Source organism: Lissotriton helveticus, chromosome 1_1 (assembly GCF_964261635.1).
Source record: "Lissotriton helveticus chromosome 1_1, aLisHel1.1, whole genome shotgun sequence".
NCBI classification, from domain to species: domain Eukaryota; kingdom Metazoa; phylum Chordata; class Amphibia; order Caudata; family Salamandridae; genus Lissotriton; species Lissotriton helveticus.
The window spans coordinates 1,510,888,391-1,510,909,035 of record NC_136057.1 but is presented as its reverse complement, the minus strand read 5'-3'; the positions used below and the strand labels follow the sequence as shown (position 1 = coordinate 1,510,909,035).

The window sequence follows — 20,645 nt, the reverse complement described above, 5'->3', positions numbered from 1 at the left end:
GGTTCTGGGGTTAAAGGTGGCTCCATTTCCTCGAGGCCTTCGTCCCCCTGTTCTTTTGATGTCGAAGACTTACGTGGGATTCGAAATTGTTTGAGATTTTCATTAAAGTCTACCATTCTTTGCAAAATGCTGGCCATTTCAGGATTGAGTCGTATCCTCTTTCTCGATTGCTTGTTGTTGGCAATCAAGATGCTCGTGAGTACACTTTGATGACGAATCTTCCGAAGACAGCATGTTCGGCGAAACATCACATTCTGTTTTCAACCTCTCCTGTTTTGACATTAATGCATCTTTTTCTCTGTCCGTCCTTTGATGTCTAGGATTTTTTCTGGGGTCTTTTATCTCTGCTGTGTCCTTTTTGAAGGATCCAAGGGTACTTTACTCTTGTCATGCTTGCGGTCGCCGAGTGCTTTCATGCAGATGCCGGCTCGGAGGTTTTAGAGTCTGATTTTCTTGGCTCAGGTGAAGTTTAAGGATAAGGAGTCTCTTACCTCTGATCTAGAAGTCTTCTTGCCCCCCCAGTCGGCGTTCACTTTTTGTAGGTCGGCCTCCTTGTCCCCTTCTGGACCTTCGGCGATGTTCTCCTCTTCATTACTGGATAGGCCCAAATCTTAGAGATTTGAGTGTGATGTTGGCCCTACATTGTATGGTGGGCTGTTCTCGGTCTTACCCTTAGAGGCTTGGGGCAAACAATGCACAGGCGTTGCAATCTTCCCTTTGATGATCTACAAACAGGTAGAAGTTGCAGACTGGGTGCTGATTCTTCTTTGCAAACCTGAGGTGGCAGTTCTTGCAAAATGCTCATGGAATATTCTCTATTACCAAGTACAGGGAGACCGCTGCACACGCAGTTTCTGTATCTGCCGCTGATGATACCTTGTCCTGCTCCTAAAACTCCAACTGTATTTTCTGTAGAGGACTCCTTCGCTCTAGCGAACTTTTGGCGATTTCGTCTCGATTCACGTTAGCTTTTATCCTTCAGATTATTGGAGCTCCTCCTCCATGCATCCAGACCAAACGGCGGAAATAAAAAGAATCTGAAGATGGCAACCAAAGTTGGGAGCTTCCAGAAGAAGCACGAGGACGTTACAAGGTATACGAAATGGAGGTACTTCGACTCCCACCAACACCAAAACACAAATAGTAGAAGGACAAAAGTTTTTGGTAAGAATGCTAGACCCAACCACAAGTTGGCGGAATAATGCACAGCATGTGAATTCAGAAGAGATTCATGCTACAAAACGTGACCAACAGCATGGCCAAGCAACAAGCGACACCATGGAATTTAAAAACATTGTTTGGGAGCACCATAATATGTAGCATAGCACCTGCTGTCTTGAGTAAAGCATACAGCCACACAAAGGCATGAGCTTTCAGAGTTTTGGGACAGATTTTGTATTTTATTTTTACTGAAATGCTAGTCCTTGGACATTTCAGACATACTCTTGTATTTCAACGTGTACTGAACAGACAAGCAAAGCCCCCCAGAACCATCTGTCCAGTGGTGCAGAGAAAAATAATACAGGTCATTCTGGATAATGCATTTCAGGCTTGACAGCCCTTTTAAGACTAGAGAGTTTGGATCTAAGTGGCTAGAGCAGGACACCAGCAAGCATACAACACCTCATTCAAGGACGACACTGGGTATAAGCCTAAAAAGCCTACAGAACTGCAATCTTGTAGAGCACTCGACAACAGCAGGGCCTGGTACACTGTTTTAATGTTTAACCCCTTCGACGCTGATGACGAGCTGGGCTCGTCATGAGGTAGCCTCCTGCTACGCTGATGACGAGCCCAGCTCGTCACGTAAAGTGCGCTTTGAAAAATCTCAGCGTACGAGCGGAATTCCGCCCGCACGCATGCGGTTAAGGGAGTAATGAAGAACGTGGCTTTGAACAGTACATACATAGGCGTTTTTGAAGTATTTCACCCCAGCACTTACATAGGTGAAACTCCATTATCACGACGACTCATACTGTGATAAATAGAGCATGGTAACCATGGCACATACCCCATCTTCAGGTATTTTCCTCATCTTCTAGGCACATTGTGGAGACAAGCCACCCTTTGAGACTAAAGACTTCACTTCTACAGCTACAAGGCCACCCAATGTCACTTCAGCTGTTTTGACTGGCTCCCATTTTTTGGCGGTCCCTCTGATTTTCCCTAGGTAATTTGTCACACTTCTCCACTGCCCCTTCTGTAGACTTTACTTTTTCACTATTTCTGATGTTGTGTCGCATAGCCTGTGACGAGGAGTCACTTGCAGTTGTGGGAGAGATGAAGAGAGGCAAGTACCTTTGCAACCAAACAATCTCCCCTCTGTATTCACTTATAGTAGGCATCAGAAGGCAGCTCTGGAATGAAGCTATAATTACGGCTTTCTTAGGGTTCTGTGTATCACGAGTAGGCATCAAGGGTAACCGATGCAAGCAGGGGGTTGTCTATGAAAAACGCCTCAGAGGTTACATCAAACCTGGAACACTGGCCTCCCTTCTGAACGGAAAATATGTCAGACCTCCTGGTGTAATTAGAGGCTTAAACTAGCTGAGCAGATCTTTCATACCTCACAAACGTTACCTTACTGCTACACAAGCTTTCTTTATTCCACAACTGCCAAATGCTTGCTTTGAGGTTCTAGTTTTCTGCTATTTTCTCAATGTTTGCAAACTGCAATATGCACTTCACTTTCTAATCAACAGAGAGTGTCACATGTTCATACAGGTGCAGGAATTCCCACCTTTTTAGCCTCCTTAAACCATTAGCAGTCATCAAGAAATATGCACCTGAAATAGGAGATCTATGAACTTTCTTCAAACAGGAAAAAGTAAAGTAGAATTTGAGGGGATAACCCCTAGTATTTCATAAATGTTTTCCAATGTCTCAGAGCTACCAAAACTTGCAAATAAGGTTGGGACTTAAAAGAGAAATTGTTCCTAGAGGATTGAACAACCTGTCAACCCTACCCGACAAAGCTCACAGCATCAGCAGATGAAGCTTAGCATTTATCTCCAATTATCTTTTTGTCTAGAAGGTTAAGACAGCAGGAACAGTTGCACAACATATCAGACCCTGAGAAACCCTTTCCAGCTACAGCTTCTAGTCTTCCCCTGCTAAAGACGTTTCATCTTCAGAAAGGTTTCGAAGTCCGAAGGTAAAAACGTTCAGTGGGGCAAACCACCAACTTTCAGCAGACTCCCTTCACTTTTAGGTCTTCCATAGCACAGTACCTACATCACACCATACAACATGGAGAAAACTTCCATTTTATTTTTACATAATTTTGCATATCCCACACCTTTTTCATATGCTTTTCTAAAAGAAGTTTGTAATTTCTTTATACCGTTTTGGTGATTTTTTCTTATTAAATCTTTCTCATTTAACTAATATGGTTGACCTTTTAAGTTCTCTACTTCTGAACTGTGGTGCTGTTTGCCTAGTTGATGCCCTTCTAACAAAGTTTGGCTAGTTGCTACACACACAACAAAGGAAGCTATGCTGCTTGTGCCAAGTTACGAAGGGCAGACCAAGGATTCCTCAAAAAGACCAGTTTGCCTTTGTGGGTCAGTTGGTTTGGGTCTTCAGGGAGATGCATCACAGTCCAAGTCAAGATTTTGGGGTGCCGTTCCCTTTCAAGCACCCATTCGATATATCAGGAAAACAATTCATGCAGTGTTGACTTTGTGGGCATTCCAAAATATTTATAAACACATTTCTCATACTTATCGGAATAGCTAAACTTAAACTAGAAAAACCTGGATATAGATGGTAAAGAAAGTGCACCGATAATGTCCATTTCCACAAAATGTGTGTATGAAATGAAAAGATTTCATAAAAATATTTTCAATGAACAAATACAAAAATAAAATAAATTACTGATATTTCACTATTTTGTAAGCCTAACCCTGTGGAATCTAAGGCATATAGAAACTCAGCAAAAGGAGATTTAGGGAAAACTGCTGTACTCTTGGAATGGATGTGAATCATGTAGGTGTCTAAACTTTGCAAGTTGTACAATTCACTCAAATTTGTCACTTAGGTTATCAACCATAAATCTCTTCAAAAATACAGTATGCCTTCTGGCATTTACTACTTGGTTTTAATTCAGTTTCATTCCTTACCTCCATTCCTTCAAAGGGAGGTGGGTCCTTTGGTTTATTGCTCTTCTTCTCCCTTTTTTCTGTATTAAAAAAATGAAAAAAATTATATCACAGTGAATAGATGCCCAGAACAGGGTACTAAGTCAACAGGGCAAAGAAAGTCTAAGCCTACGCCTGTGTTTAATTAGCTTAGTGAAGAATCCAGCCAATGATAAGACTGTACCATAACCCCTTGGCATTACTACTGAAAGAGTACATGCATCTGTGCTATTATAAATACATACACAACAGCTTCTATGTAGCACATTCAAACACAATTTCCAAAGTCAGCTGAAACATTTACCAAAGAGCAAAAACAGACCTCTATTGTTGGCTTAATTTGCAGCCCTTCAAACGTGCCCAGTTTTAATTTTCATGTGTTCTAGCATGAAACTGAATCTATACAGCGTCTAGCAGAAAAAAGTCTACATATTTGATTCCCTATAGAAGGAAAAGGGTGTACATTTCCATTTTGTGACTACATGTATAAAAATTGAATATGCTTTTCAAACAACTTCCTATTCAACTCTCACATTTCACCAGAAGTATAGTTGTCGAAAATATAAGCTTGAAAACGAATTTCAACAAGCATTTGCAATGCGATAGGTCTCACATTTGAGAGAGTTTAAGCTATTGGCATTGTAAATAACAATGCCTTTAATTTATATGTTTTGATAATTAACACATAAATAGAAGGCCTCGTCATGTACAATGCCAATAGCTCAAATTCATGTAAATGCAAGACCTATTCAAAGAAATAGCTGCCATTGTTCCGGCCAGCTGAGAAAGTGAAAGCACGCATGGCATACTGAATGTTGCAGGAAAGCATGTTGTAACTGCACTAGGAGAAATGTATTAAAGAAAATAGTGCTTACAGACTAAAAAAGACTCACCAAGTAACAACCGAAGTAAAAGAACCAGTCCTCATGGGAGGTAACAAATGAAGACATGGCAGTACTAAGGAGGGACTAACAAACCCATTAAAGAATCAGAAGCCTTTGTAAAGAAGGACAATGGCACAAGCCAATGACAAATATGGGTGGAGAGTGGCCGGGGCTTCTATTCCGTACTCCAATTAGCAGGCAGACTAATTCCCTCCCTTCTGTTCGGAGACGATACACTGCTTATCTCCAAAACCCTAATGGGCATTCAGAATGTTTTAAATAGGTTCATAACAGCATGTAATGACCAGGGACTTGAAATCAATTGTTCTAAAACCAGGTTTATGGACTTTAACTAACCTAAATCTTTTAAAGAGAAATTGAGTCTGGGCCTAAATATCTCAGATCAGGTTAAGGTTTTTGATTATCTGGGAGTTGGATTAACAAGTAATCTGACATGGTCATCCCAGATACAAAAGAGCTTCAACATGTAGACAGTGCAATTGTCAAGAAACGTAATCGATCTGTTTTCCACCCAATTTCCCTTGCAATCAAAAATCATCGGACAAGAGGGCTGGGCGCTGCCCTTTCTGGTGCTGAACTGTGGGGCATGGAACATTTAAAACAATTAGAGGTAGCAGAAAATAAATTCATAAAATCAATCCTAAATTTAACAATAAATACTCCACTACTCCCAGTATGCCTAAATCTAGGTCTAAAGACCATCTCACTCACTGCAGTTTTTGCAGTTTTGAAGGTCCTAGTGTTCTGGGTAAGACGGTGGACCAGTAATACTCAGATCCCGGTCAAGGAAGCTGTAGATAAATTACTTACCCTTGAAAACCAATTGGGTGACTGGGTTGGTTTAAGGAGGCTAAGCTGTGGTTGTATAAATTGGGGCTGGGGGTCTTCTGGGAGGATCCAAAATCCATGACTGCTAAAGCGCTACCCCAATTAAAAAAATATTTTGTAACTATACTGAGCTGGCACGTTTTAACAAAGTTGCGCCAGAAAGTTCAACTGATAGATTTTTAGATTTCTAACAATTCTTTTCAGTTCGAATTTTTTATGGTTGCAATTGAAAATCCTCACACATGTGCACTTTATTTAAAAATTTAGGGTTGGGTTTTGCCATTGAATGCCACCAAAAGTAAATGGAATTGTAACCCCTATGCCCACCCCCTATGTAGCTTAAGTCCAGAATCAATTGAACACTTTATGTTGAACTGCCCCAATTATGCACATATTACAAAAAGGTGGATAACTCGTGCATGCCATCTTTTGTCCTTCAAACGACCCGCAGATGCCTTACATGTGTTTATATCTGACACAACTAAAGGGCCTGAGTTGACAATCACAAGATATTTGCTATATGCTTGGCGCCTCAGGATTAAGTTATCTACCAATTAGGAACCAATATGTGTAATGACTGTTGTGAGGAGTGGCTCCTCCCCCAATAACTGCAATTATGATTGTAACAGTCTGCAACAAAACTGGTGATCCACCATGATGGAATTCATATGATGTTTCCTGACTCTGTAAGATGTTATTTCCACAGAAATTTTAGTTCAACAAATACTTTGTTTTATCTTTTTAACTAAGACTATAATGCTGATGTTTTTATGATGTTCTTTTATTAATATTTTTTCTTCAAATATTTTATTGTATGATGTGAGCGGTTTTGACTTTTTCATGTGAATGATCATTAATTGATCAAATAAAATTACTACTGCAAATAGTTGACGCGCTAGCGCTACACTATGAGAAAGTGTTCACAACTACCGTCACAGCCACAATAGACGACAATCTCACTTTTCTTAATGATATTCAGATGCCTACACTTACCCCTAATGACCTGCAGGACCTAGAGGTAGATTTGACGGTAGAGGAAATAACACTGGCAATTGGCGTGCTACACACTGGGAAAGCTCTGGGTCCCAACGGGATACCAATAGAAATGTATAAAAAGCTGCGAGTCACCTGACACCAAACCTGCTAGAAATGTATACCGATAGTTTGGAAGAAGGGGAACTTCCCAGGGATCAACGCTTAGCGACAATAGTGGCAATACAAAAGCCCGGGAAACCACCGCAGGACTGTACGTCATACCAGCCTAGTTCGTTGATAAATGCAGAAGCCAAAATATTGTCTAAAACATTGGCCACCAAGCTGCTACCTTATCTCACAAAACTGGTACACCCGGACCATTCGGGGTTCAAGCCAGGTCGTAACACGCCGCTTGGCCTGTATATCACTCATAGAAGACGCAGTTATCCTCTCTCTTGATACATGTATGGCATTTGACCTAGATGAATGGCCCTTTCTTTCTGCAGTCCTCCGACACCTGGGCTTTGGTCCCCGGTTCTGTGCATGGGTCCAACTACTCTACACGAAACCCTTGGCGCAAGTAGTGGTAAATGGCCGCATCTCTGCAGATTTCCCCTTGGGTAGGGGGGACTAGACAGGGCTGCCCCTTGTCGCCGCTGCTGTTTGCGCTGGTGCTTGAGCCATTGGCAAGATTCGGTCATTAGAGGACTCAAGTGGGCAGAAGGATGGGAAGACCGCATTTCCTTGTATGCGGAGGATGTCTTATTATACATGGCTTCCCCCGCACGGTCCATTAATTGCCTCTTAGGGGTAGGATCATCCCATTCACTCAGCTCCGGGAAACGTATGGGATGGCACCAACGGAAACGTACCGCTACATGCAGGTTAGCCATGCGTTTATGAAACGTTTTCTGCCGGAAACTGAGCTCCCCGAGTACTCGCCACTAGAGGATAGATTATTGACAGACCACATGACCAAAAAAGCGATATCGCAAACGTATTGCAAAATCATAAACAACCAACCAGACCCCATAAAGACCCTTGGGGACAAATGGCAGACCGACATTGGGGAGCTAGACGAGGCAGACTGGCAAGAAGCATTATCCTCCCGAGAGAGGTAGCAATCCCATCCAGATTAAAGTTAGTACAACTGAAAATTCTTTATCGTATCTACTACACAAGAACTAGGGGGCTGGGTACCTTTTACCACATACTGTGGGACTGCCCGGAGATTAAACCATACTGGGAAGCAGTCATGCGCACCATCTTGAGGGTGGGCAGAGCTGCAGTTGAAGCGGAACCCAAGCGTTGTCTTTTAAACATCTGAAGGCCGACAGACCTCAATCAAATGGCCCAAAACAGGGCAACACTGGGCATGACGATAGCAAAACGGAACATATCCCAACACTAGGGAGCAATACTAATTCCCACATACCATCAGTGGTACTGTGACAGGGACGGCGCAATTATAGCAGAGAAACTGGTCTATATGCATAGGGGGTGCCCCAAAAAATTGACAATGATTTGGGGAAAGTGGAATGAATTAAGAGGCAATATTTGTGATCCACCTGGAGTTGAGTCGATGTCTGATGTCAGCGAATAAGTTTACAGGCCAGGAGGGACAAGCTGTTTTTGCCAATTCACACTGTAGTGCCGATGAGGGGGAGGGGGGGAAAACAGTGCTGAAGAACATGTGGGTGTACTTAACATGTTTATGATTGATTGTAATGCCATGCATTATTTATATACCAAAGTATGCAGTAAGATGTAGCAATTATTGGAAAATGTTAATAAAAATGTTTAAAAAAAATAAATTACTACTACTACAAAAACTAGCACATTACAGGTTAGGGCAAACCCCCAGATGAGGGTGGTAACCAAAATGTAGAGACAGGTAGCATAGACCAGATAGCAGTATTCCGGAGTGTAGCGGACAAGTCATAATATGCTAGGAGAGAGGAGTTCTTAGGGTCTAAGACAGAAATGTGTTCATAAATAGTAGCTTAACTTCTTTCCTGAAAGATGTGTGTTTTAGTATTACAACAGCTTATCTGAGCCAGAAACACAGCACAAACCACTGTTCGATTAATATTTTCGGACAACAGTGATAGCACTTTCTGATGCATCTTAAGAAATTAAAAGCATGTGGACCTCAATCTAGGTTTGTTTCATGTAGTACAATGTAGAGTCCACCACAGTACATTCGTTTTTTACTATTTTACTATTGCCCTAGGTGCGGGCACATCGCCCAGCTGTTTTAGTACCAACACCAGAGACTAGATCACATTCGGACCTCCAAATACCATTACCTTAGTTTTTCATCATCCATTTTGTAGGAAGGTGGATATCGGACTATGGTTACCCCCAACTTTTTGCCTAGTGTTTTGCTGGTTTTCGACTTAGTTATCCTGGGATCCTGCTATTCAGGGCCCCAGGCTATCTGCTCTCTCTATAAAATGGACTCCATGTACTTTAGGTACATACCAAATTGGATATTGGGTCACCTCTGTGAGCCCCTGTATAGTGTACCATAGGTACCCAGGGCATAAGTGCATCCAAGACCTACCAGGGGCTGAAGCATGTATTATGCCCCTGGCTGGCCATCCAGACTGACACCACAGGCTGATCACTCAGCTTAAGTAAGGAGGTGTAATCACCCCTTACTTAGATATAGTATATCTATATCTACCTTATATATAGACATATATGCACCTATAAGTCACTCCTATGGTAGGCCTCGACAATCCTGAAGGCAGAGTGCTTGGTTTTATGTGAGCGGGTGCCCTAGCATGAGCTGAGCCCCTCTGCAGCTTTTGGAACCATGTCCTTATAGCTGGTCTATTATATAGCCATACCATATATTCTTAAGTGCATTATAATCCTCACGGTTAAATGCTAACTTTGGTTTGGCTTTATCAAAACATGTTGTGTAAGGTGTCAAACGCTTTGGAATACTACCCCCCCCCCGCCAATTCTGGCGGCGGGGGTAGCATACCACCCTTCTAGAGGGAGAAGACATGTTGGTTACTGCTTTACCCGGTTAAAGTTAAACAGAGCCTCAGTATCACAAAATGGATGCTGCTGCCACAGACATGAGTCTGACCTCCTGCTGCTGGACGAAACTCCGACAGGGGAGGCCTGGACAATAGGTTTCCTGCCTTAGCACCTCCCCAGACAGGCTTTTAGCGTATTGGGGCAGGGAGGGCTGCAAAATGAGACACTGCCTGGGGCACACAAGGTGCTCCATGCATAGCCCGGTTCAAGCCAGTTGCTGGGGCTCTCCAGCCCCAGCTCTGGCGCGAAACTGGACAAAGGGAAAGGGGTGTAACCACCCCTTTCTCAGGGTCCACCCATAGGAGGGCCCTAGCAGGTAATCCAGCCCCTTAGTTTGGTATAAAGTTAGGAGCTGTGTCTAGAGACATCAGATTACCCTGGAAAGAAACTACGAAACAGAACTCTTGGACTTCGACATTCTATGCTGACTAGAAGACTGAAGAAGATCTCCCTTGTGGTCAAGGAGTGACCACCCTGTTCCAACAGGCACCACCAGTAACTTGCCGGGTTTGCTTTGTCGACGCTCCAGCAGGAACCAGACGACTCAGCGACTCAGAAACTGGACTTCCAGACTTCTCCGACTTCGATCCACATCCACAGCAAAGCTGAGACCCGTGGCGGACACGAGAGACGTGGGACCGGTTATCCTGGACTACCTGCACTTTGCTAATTGTGCAACGACCGAGGCACCCTCGCAGTTGTGCATTGGGGTAAGAGAAGCCCCAGACCCGAGCAACATCTGCACCAGAGCTCAGCCCTCCACAATCCACGAGTGCCGCGTGGGGCCGGCTCCTGCATTTCAGCTCGACGCGTCTTCCGGGTTGCTAGCCCGTTGGCTAGTGAGCCCTTTGAAGACGATCCTTTGATTTTCCAACACTTGCCGGGTTGCTCTGGACTTGCTCTTGCTTCCCTCCAAAAGAGAAGCTCCTCAGACCTTGCTGGTCTGATCTGAAGCGAATCTCCACTTCCTGCGTGGGTTGCGGTTACCAAGGCTTGTTGGGTCCAATCCGGATACCGACACAGCAGTCAACTAGAGCCTTCGTGGGACAGCTGGACTCCAGCTCCTGGTCGTCGTCGACGCCTCCTGGTCCTCGTGGCTGCAGAGAGAAGCTTCACCTCTTCACCTGTTTGCATCACGACATCACCTGGTTCCATCTTGATCACTTTCTAGTCACCCAGACTCTGTCCCCTCTGCTTTCAGGTGATTCAGTTCCTTGATCCACCCTTGGATCCACCCGGACACTCTTCCTTCGGCCGCCTACAGCACTTCTTTTGGAGGTCTCCATTGAAAGCATCGACGAAACCCGACACGAAAAAGGCACCTATGCACCCGGCTTCCCTGGGTGAGGTAACTCGAAAACTCCGATGCTCCCGTGGGTATGGACTATCCAAGTGTCCTAGTTAAAAGGGGTTTTGTCGTAGTCCACTCGGAAGTGCCCTTAATCTTTAACTTTGTGATTCCTTCGTTTTCCATTGAAGTCAATGAGAACACGCGCCTGTGTTTAGACACAGCAGGCGCAGCCCGTGGGTCTCCTACTTCCTAAACTTTTATACTGTAATGTAGTCCCAGCGATTCCCTAGGTCTATTCACCTTTCCTGAAGTGGTTCTTATACCACTTACTTAGTATATGGTTTGTGAGGCTCCTAGGGCACAATTGTATTTTGTGAAACTTATAGTGTGCTTAATGAGTAACTTGCAATGTACTTCGATCTCTGACCTCATAAAGAGTGTAGAGGGGTTGTGTTAGTAATAAATACATATATATTTGATATATACCTTGTGTGGTGTCCTTTCATTTGGTATTCAAGGAATTATATATGGTAAAACAGCCGGCTTCACATGCTCTCTGAAGTTTTAGCCTAAGACTGCCTGTCCATGCTACCACTAGGATAGCTTGTCTATAAGGTTAATAATGGGAGAGGAGTTGGCCTAACGGCTAAGGCGCTCGACCTCGGACCTGGGGATCTGGGTTCGAGTCTCGGTAACGACGCCAAAACCTCCTGTGATTCTGGGCAAATCACTTAATCTCCCCGTGCCTAAAATGAATGTGTGTCCGTCCTCATGTAACGTAACTGGTGCTATGTAAAGCGCTCCGATACCTGATTCGGTTCGGGTCTAGTTCGCGCTATATAAAACTCTGCAAAAAAAAAAAAAAGTTGACTTTACAACCATCACCATAAGGGTCGTTTAGACTGGTGCAAGATGCCCACTAGAATAGTGGACAACATATGCCAGGCTAACTTCTCACAAATTTTCCTCAGCCCCAAACAGTCTTGAAAGCTTAGCGTAGTCTTTAAGGAGTCACTAGCAAAAGGGACGACAATTCAGGAATTGTCTACATAGGACATCATTGCAAATCCATAACTGCTGGCACTTTGGTCAGCGGTGTCATATAGATATTAACCAAGGTGGGACTCAATGCAAACCCACCCACCTTAAACATTTTTGCCATAAAGTTGAAGGAATTTAGGATTACTGAACATGAGCTGTTTAACTTGGGCCACATCAGCAAACCCCCAAGTACATAGAGTATGGTGAAAGATGGTACCAAAGCTGGTTCTTAAGTCTAATTGCACAAGAGAGATTACAAACTGTACAGAATGCAGCGGCGAGACTGTTGGGTAAAATTCCCATTTTTTCATCCACCGCCAAATTTATCCGCGAGCTGCATTGGCTGAGAATAGAGAACAGGATCAAATTCAAATCACTATGCTGTATGCACAAGATTTCCACCAAAAAAGCCCCTAAGTACCTACAAAATCTGGTATGCCACTACCATCCTTCTCGGACTCTAAGATCCGCAACAGCTAACAATTTTGTTATCCCTAAAATAAAACTATCACGCATGGGTGGTAAATCTTTTGCTTTCCTTGGACCCTCTCTGTGGAATGCTATGCCACAGGCTTTGCGCTCTGAGGTGAACTACATGAAATTCAGGAAAGCCTTAAAAACCTGGCTATTTAACATCTAAGTCCTGCCAGTTCTGCCAGCTATTACTGAATCATAGCGCCGGGAAGCCCTTTGTTGGGTAGCTGTTGCGCTATATAAGTTAAATAAATAAATAAATAAAATAAGAGAAATCATTTCTTCCTTGTCCAGTAATGTCCTAATATCAAGTATCTCAGCCAACAAAGCTTCTTTGATAACATGCAGAAAGGGGAAACCTGCCTGCGTCACATCTAATAAGTGCCTTGTTTCCAAACAATTACTCCCTTTTAGGACGTTTGCTGTTCCTCTCAAGAATTAAGTACTATCCTCAGCTCCATGTTACATAGGGCCCTACGCTGGGATTACATTGTTGGCTAAATTATAAATAGCTGCTGGACACAGGCGCTTAGAAGACCGTTATTTAACACTGCACATATATCCACTTACTTACTCCAGCCTGTATGTTTGAAAAAAACAGAGAATACCTGGTTTCCTGGCCGTCTCTAGCATCAATTGGTTATTAGAACATTCCTCCTGATCAGCGAAATTTATTTATCATATCCCAAAAAAACAGCGACACCTTTACACAGTCTGACAGATGACTCAATCCTGTGTCGGTGTAGTTTTGCAGCTTGAAGACTTTCTGGATTCACTATGCTGTGCATTATTCCGCCATCTAGTGGTTGGGTCTGGAATTGTAGTCTTTCTTTTTTTTTCTTTCTTGGCCCAGGTGGGCACCGACATACCACCATTTGGTATCCTTCGTGACGTCGACGTGCTTCCTCCGGAAGCTCCCACCTTTGGTTGCCATCTCCAGATTTTTTTTCTAGTCTTGTGTTTTTCTTGTTTTTCCTCTTATTTTTAAGTTTTGTTCATCTTTCATCCCTTTCTTCCTGTCTCATCTTTCTGGCGGAGGAGGGTGGGTTCGCTAGTGAATCCAGAAAGTCTTCAAGCTGCAAAACTACACCAACAGGAAAGAAACCATACGTTTTGTAGTGTGAATCTTTCTGGATTCACTATACTGTGCATAGACTTTGTATCGGTTTGTCCTTATTGTGGTGGCTGGGTGGAAGATGAGCACTGGTTACTGAATATGTGCTGTAAGACCTTCTGTCCCACTTGCGCTTCTTTGTTCATTTGGATATCCACGCAGTAGTGCTTAGTGAACGTGTGCACTGAAAACCATGTTGTGCTTGGCAAATGTCTTGAATCGGTGTGTTGGCCAGAACGCAATTGTTGCTTCTTCCTTGTTGAGTGAGCATGAGCTGCTCCTTGTAACAGTTGCTCAGCTTGTTAGTGGCATAGTTGTATAGTTTGCGCAATCCATCGACCAATGGTATTTTTGGTAACTGGTCGTCCCAAAAGACTGCTTGCGAAGAAAACAAAGAGTTACTTTGTTTTTCTGCACTCCTTTGTCCTTTCTATATAGTGCATCACCGCCCTCCTGGCGTCCAGTGTGTGACGCACTCTCTCTGTGCTTGTAGTTGGTTGTTGGAAAAAAACTAGGTATTTAGATGGTTTAGTTGATGTGGAACAGAGACACCACCTTTGCCATGAAGTGTGGGTCTGTTCTCATTACAATCCTATCACTGTGTATCTGCAGGTAGGGCTCTTGAAGTGTTAGCGCCTGCAGTTCACTTACTCTTCGCAGTGATGTGATTGTGATGTATTTCTATAGGTACTGTATCGATCCCCCTATTCCTGACCCTGGTTTGGTTAATAATTAACTAGCCGCCATCCAACGGTGCAAAAACCGTTATCTGATTAAGCCACACCACGGCACAGAAGCGCGTTATCCGATTAGGTCATAACGCATGCCATCTAATTAGGCGAGCGATATTCCTCCAGCCCCTGATAAGGCATACGGAGTTCTCAAAACAAATCAAACCTACAGCGACCTGGGAAATTCCCGTAGCCATTGTTTTGATTTCACCGAGAACTTCAGTAAAAGAATGTGCGAACGAACCCGTTCGTATGACATCCTTATTGACGTATATATGTCCATCCTTACGTCAATCTCGGCACCTTTCAGGTATAAATATTACCGACATTGCCTTAAGCAAACACACGTGGTGGTGACGAGATTGGAGCAGCGAGACTTGCCGAGGAGCCCAGCAGAGAGCGAAGCCCACAGGCGCTGCCCCGCCTTCCTGACGCGCTGAGAACGAGACGCTGCCTTTCTCCTGCCGAGAAATCCAGCTCCGGCGCTTCCACGCAGCCCTCGCAGGCAGCTGGAATATCTAGACCTGGGATAAGAGATACCAGCCCTCCACCATTCTAGATCTCAGGTACAGAACTGAATAACCCCTTGCAGAGAATTCTTGAGTCAGTCCCTTGGCAAAACAAACTTAACTTAAACTGCTACTTATCTACTCCCGCCCACGTATTAGGCTTAGGTCAGGTACACTGGGGTAGGCGTGGTTAGAAGCACCAGTTGAGTACGATTAGTCAAATGTATATATGTATGTATCTATTTTATCCATTTTAAAGTATCATGGGGCTCAGAAACCATATCAATGCTTTTACAGTATTATTTTATAATTCTGTCTTTACTGTATGCACTTTACTTAACTATAAGTATTACAATAGTAGCGATTCATTTCTCTTGTACGAGAAAAGAGACTGATCAATAAATACCATCTTTTATTGAACACGCCCGTCTCTTCCTTTTCTCTACAATCTGGTGAAACTAAGAATGCACTGAACTGACTGAGTAAAATAAGTTGTCTTTTGTTTTCACACGACTCTAAAGATACACTCTTGATTAGGGGAGAGCAAAGTTGTCATGTTCTATGGTTGTCAGAAACTAAATCCCTTCTTGTCTATCCAGGGAGGTTAAAATCCTCCTTGCCTATTCGAGAAAGTTTCTAGTGAACTCTGAGCTAGCTGGCAAACACAAAACTTTAAGTCTAATATCGTCAGTAGAAGACCTAGTTAACCTCCGTCCTAGGTCTATACTATTGAAGATATTATTCCAATGCGCAGAGCCTATTGGGATAATAGGAACTACACTACATGATAGCCACTAAGAAGGCCGTCTTTAGCGTGAGCATGTGCAGTGTCGCCTTGTGCATCGACTCGAACGGTGCCTTCATCAATTGGGTCAGCACTACATTGAGGTTCCACGCTGGTGCTGGCATTCTGTTTGGAGGTACGATCCTCTTTGCTACTTCCAGAAATCTTTTTATTACTTGGGAGGTGAAGAAACTTTTCCTCGTTTCTCCTCTTGTGTAAGCCACAATCGCAGCTAAGTGTACACTTAGAGATGTGTAGCTGAGATTACTTTGCAGTAGATGTGTCAAGTATTTTAGTACTATTGACTCCCTTGTGATCTTTCTTTGCAGATTCTCTATAATGAACCATTCTGCGAATCTTTTCCACTTTGCTACGTAGCATTTCCTTGTGGTAGGCCTTCTTGCCTCCCTGTGCACCGCCATTGTGCTCACCGGTAGTTTGAGGTGAGCAAACTCTAGGTCCTCAGGAGCCATGCCGCCAGGCTGAGGCTCTCTGGCTCTGGGTGTAGCACCCTTCCGTTCTGCACTGTTACCAGGCCCCTTCGTTTTGGGAATCTGTGTGCTGGTACCTGCGCCATCTCCACTATTTGCGAGAACCATGACTGTCTGGCCAGCTGTGGTGCTATTAGTATCAGTGACATGTTGCTGATCCTGCATTTGCTGAGTACCCTGTGTATCAGTGGTATCAGGGGAAAAGCATATGCAAATGTCTTTGACCAACTTTTCCATAGTGCATTCCCTTGTGACCGATGGTCTGGTTGTCAGGATGCGAAGTGTTGGCATTTTGCATTTTGGTGTGTTGCAAATAGGTCTATTTGCGGTGTACCCCACTTCTGGAATACTTCCTGTAATTCCTGTTGGTTGATCCCCCATTTGCAGAATGCAGGCGTCTGCCTGCTGAGTCTGTCTGCTTCCACACTGTCCTTCCCTGGGAGATGTACCTCTAGTAGGTCTATCCTCAGTGGAATGGCCCATGGCCCATGTCCAGATCTCCTGTGCTAGCCTCGATAGCGCTCCTGAATGTGTTCCTCCTTGCTTGTTGATGTAGAACATGGTCGTGGTGTTTTCTGTTCTGATCAACACCCTGTTTCCGTACAGCTCCTTCTGTAATGCTTTTAAGGCTAGGAACACTGTTTTTAGTTCCAGGTAATTGATATGCTTGACTGCATCCTATTGCGACCATAGCCCCCTCACCTTGAGCTTGTTCATATGGCGCCCCTCCCCAGCTGGGAGGCTTCCATCGTGATGGTCACTGTTGAAGTTGGCTGTGTGAATGGTTTCCCCTGTGATATGTTTTCCTTGTACCACCACGCTATTTCCTGATGCACTGCGTGTGTGACAACTAAGCATGGGCGTAAAATCCGCTCCGCTCGCGGATTTTTCGGATTTTCGGCAAATCCGCAATCCGCGAACGCTCGCGAATTTGTCGAAAATCCGTGAATCCGCTCGCGGCGGATTTTTTGCTTGGTTGCGGCGCGCGGCGTGGTGCACGGCGTTCACTTTCCGTCATTTTAGCGTTTGCCGAGTTGTTTTTCTTTGCGAGTGACGCGCCATTTTAGATCTTGCTGCGTGTTCCCGCGGGAGTTTGTCGCCCGCGAATACGTACTCGCGGCTTGCCACCTTGCACAGCACACCTCGCGAGAGTTCGCAATTGCGAACACGTAGTTGCGGCGGAAAGGAACAATCTCGCACTTGCGAAATAGAGATTTTGCAATTTCGCACAAGAAAATCACCAGCAAACAGGATAAACCTTCAGAAAATTATGATTTTTATCAGAATCACTCCTCAGGTTGACATTTGCATGGCTTTTTTTTTTTGCAAGGAGTCCATTTTGGGGGGGGGGGGGAGGAAGGAAGTGCCCCACAGTCTCCAACTTCCTGTTCCTGTCCAGCAGGCTCCTCCCAGTGCTTTGTCCATCTCCTGGTCACTTTCATTTGGATCTGGAGCTGGAAGGATTACTTTTTGTGGGTGCTGCTGGATATTTGGATTTGAGGCCTTTTTGACTGTCTTTGGATCACTTTTGGATTAGAAATCAACTTTCACAAGTAAGTTTGTTTGGGGCATTACAGTTGCTGCAAGTAAAATTTTGGAACTTTTTCAGAACATTAAATAAATTATATTCTGGGTAGCCACAGTATCCAGTAGGACCAGGGTTGGTTAGGGGTGCATGATACAACTGTTTTGTTGAATTTAAACACCATTGAGGCCATGGATGGGCTGGGATTGTGCTGATTTTTGTCTTTTTTTTGGGACTGCTGGTGGGGCCCTTTGCCCAGGGGTGGTGAGTGTTGCATGGGCCTAGTCTTTCTGTGGGGTGTCTTCTTAAATTTAAACATAATTGAGGCCATGGATGGGCTGGGATTGTGCTTATTTTATTGTTTTTTGTCGTTTTTGGGGGGCTGCTGGTGTGGCCTTTTGCCCAGGGGTGGTGGGTGGTGCATGGACTGAGTGTGCCTGTGGTGTGGTCTCACTCTCTTTAATGTAAACATCATGGATGGCATTGGATTGTGGTGATTTCTGGCTGTTTTTCTGTTTTTTGGGGGTGTACTGTTGATGTGGACTGGTCATGTGGGTGGTGGTGGTGGCCATCTTGAGTGCTGGCTGCTACAGGCAATATGTGCTTGGGGTGTAAGGGGCCATTTTGAGGAGAGGCAGTGTCTGAGGCCTGCACTTATTTTGCCTACTTTTCATCCATTATGCCCAGGGGTAGTGAGTGTTGCATGGGCCTAGTGTTTCTGAGGGGTGTCTTCTTGAATTTAAACACCATTGAGGCCATGGATGGGCTGGGATTGTGCTGATTTTATTGTTTTTTGTCGTTTTTTGGGCCTGCTGGTGGGGCCCTTTGCCCAGGGGTGGTGAGTGTTGCATGGGCCTAGTCTTTCTGTGGGGTGTCTTCTTGAATTTAAACATAATAGAGGCCATGGATGGGCTGAAATTGTGCTTATTTTATTGTTTTTTGTCGTTTTTGGGGGGCTGCTGGTGTGGCCTTTTGCCCAGGGGTGGTGGTGCATGGACTGAGTGTGCCTGTGGTGTGGTCTCACTCTCTTTAATGTAAACATCATGGATGGCATTGGATTGTGGTGATTTCTGGCTGTTTTTCTGTTTTTTGGGGGTGTACTGTTGATGTGGACTGGTCATGTGGGTGGTGGTGGTGGCCATCTTGAGTGCTGGCTGGTACAGGCAACATGTGCCTGGGGTGTAAGGGGCCATTTTGAGGAGAGGCAGTGTCTGAGGCCTGCACTTATTTTGCCTACTTTTCATCCATTATGCCCAGGGGTAGTGAGTGTTGCATGGGCCTAGTGTTTCTGAGGGGTGTCTTCTTGAATTTAAACACCATTGAGGCCATGGATGGGCTGGGATTGTGCTGATTTTATTGTTTTTTGTCGTTTTTTTGGGCCTGCTGGTGGGGCCCTTTGCCCAGGGGTGGTGAGTGTTGCATGGGCCTAGTCTTTCTGTGGGGTGTCTTCTTGAATTTAAACATAATAGAGGCCATGGATGGGCTGGGATTGTGCTTATTTTATTGTTTTTTGTCGTTTTTGGGGGGCTGCTGGTGTGGCCTTTTGCCCAGGGGTGGTGGGTGGTGCATGGACTGAGTGTGCTTGTGGTGTGGTCTCACTCTCTTTAATGTAAACATCATGGATGGCGTTGGATTGTGGTGATTTCTGGCTGTTTTTCTGTTTTTTGGGGGTGTACTGTTGATGTGGACTGGTCATGTGGGTGGTGGTGGTGGCCATCTTGAGTGCTGGCTGCTACAGGCAATATGTGCTTGGGGTGTAAGGGGCCATTTTGAGGAGAGGCAGTGTCTGAGGCCTGCACTTATTTTGCCTACTTTTCATCCATTATGCCCAGGGGTAGTGAGTGTTGCATGGGCCTAGTGTTTCTGAGGGGTGTCTTCTTGAATTTAAACACCATTGAGGCCATGGATGGGCTGGGATTGTGCTGATTTTATTGTTTTTTGTCGTTTTTTGGGCCTGCTGGTGGGGCCCTTTGCCCAGGGGTGGTGAGTGTTGCATGGGCCTAGTCTTTCTGTGGGGTGTCTTCTTGAATTTAAACATAATAGAGGCCATGGATGGGCTGGGATTGTGCTTATTTTATTGTTTTTTGTCGTTTTTGGGGGGCTGCTGGTGTGGCCTTTTGCCCAGGGGTGGTGGTGCATGGACTGAGTGTGCCTGTGGTGTGGTCTCACTCTCTTTAATGTAAACATCATGGATGGCGTTGGATTGTGGTGATTTCTGGCTGTTTTTCTGTTTTTTGGGGGTGTACTGTTGATGTGGACTGGTCATGTGGGTGGTGGTGGTGGCCATCTTGAGTGCTGGCTGCTACAGGCAATATGTGCTTGGGGTGTAAGGGGCCATTTTGAGGAGAGGCAGTGTCTGAGGCCTGCACTTATTTTGCCTACTTTTCATCCATTATGCCCAGGGGTAGTGAGTGTTGCATGGGCCTAGTGTTTGAGGGGTGTCTTCTTGAATTTAAACACCATTGAGGCCATGGATGGGCTGGGATTGTGCTGATTTTATTGTTTTTTGTCGTTTTTTGGGCCTGCTGGTGGGGCCCTTTGCCCAGGGGTGGTGAGTGTTGCATGGGCCTAGTCTTTCTGTGGGGTGTCTTCTTGAATTTAAACATAATAGAGGCCATGGATGGGCTGGGATTGTGCTTATTTTATTGTTTTTTGTCGTTTTTGGGGGGCTGCTGGTGTGGCCTTTTGCCCAGGGGTGGTGGTGCATGGACTGAGTGTGCCTGTGGTGTGGTCTCACTCTCTTTAATGTAAACATCATGGATGGCGTTGGATTGTGGTGATTTC

At 44.6% G+C, this 20,645-nt stretch overlaps 1 protein-coding gene across 1 annotated transcript in view; it reads right to left on the bottom strand.

The window, feature by feature from the left end:
• The window catches only part of KIFAP3 (kinesin associated protein 3), a 1,290,910-nt gene that overhangs the window by 1,027,455 nt on the left and 242,810 nt on the right, over positions 1–20,645 (bottom strand). The window contains exon 4 of the mRNA XM_078686865.1: positions 4,122–4,180. Within this exon, the coding sequence (XP_078542991.1) occupies positions 4,122–4,180 (59 nt within the window). The remainder of the gene's footprint in view (positions 1–4,121; positions 4,181–20,645) is intronic.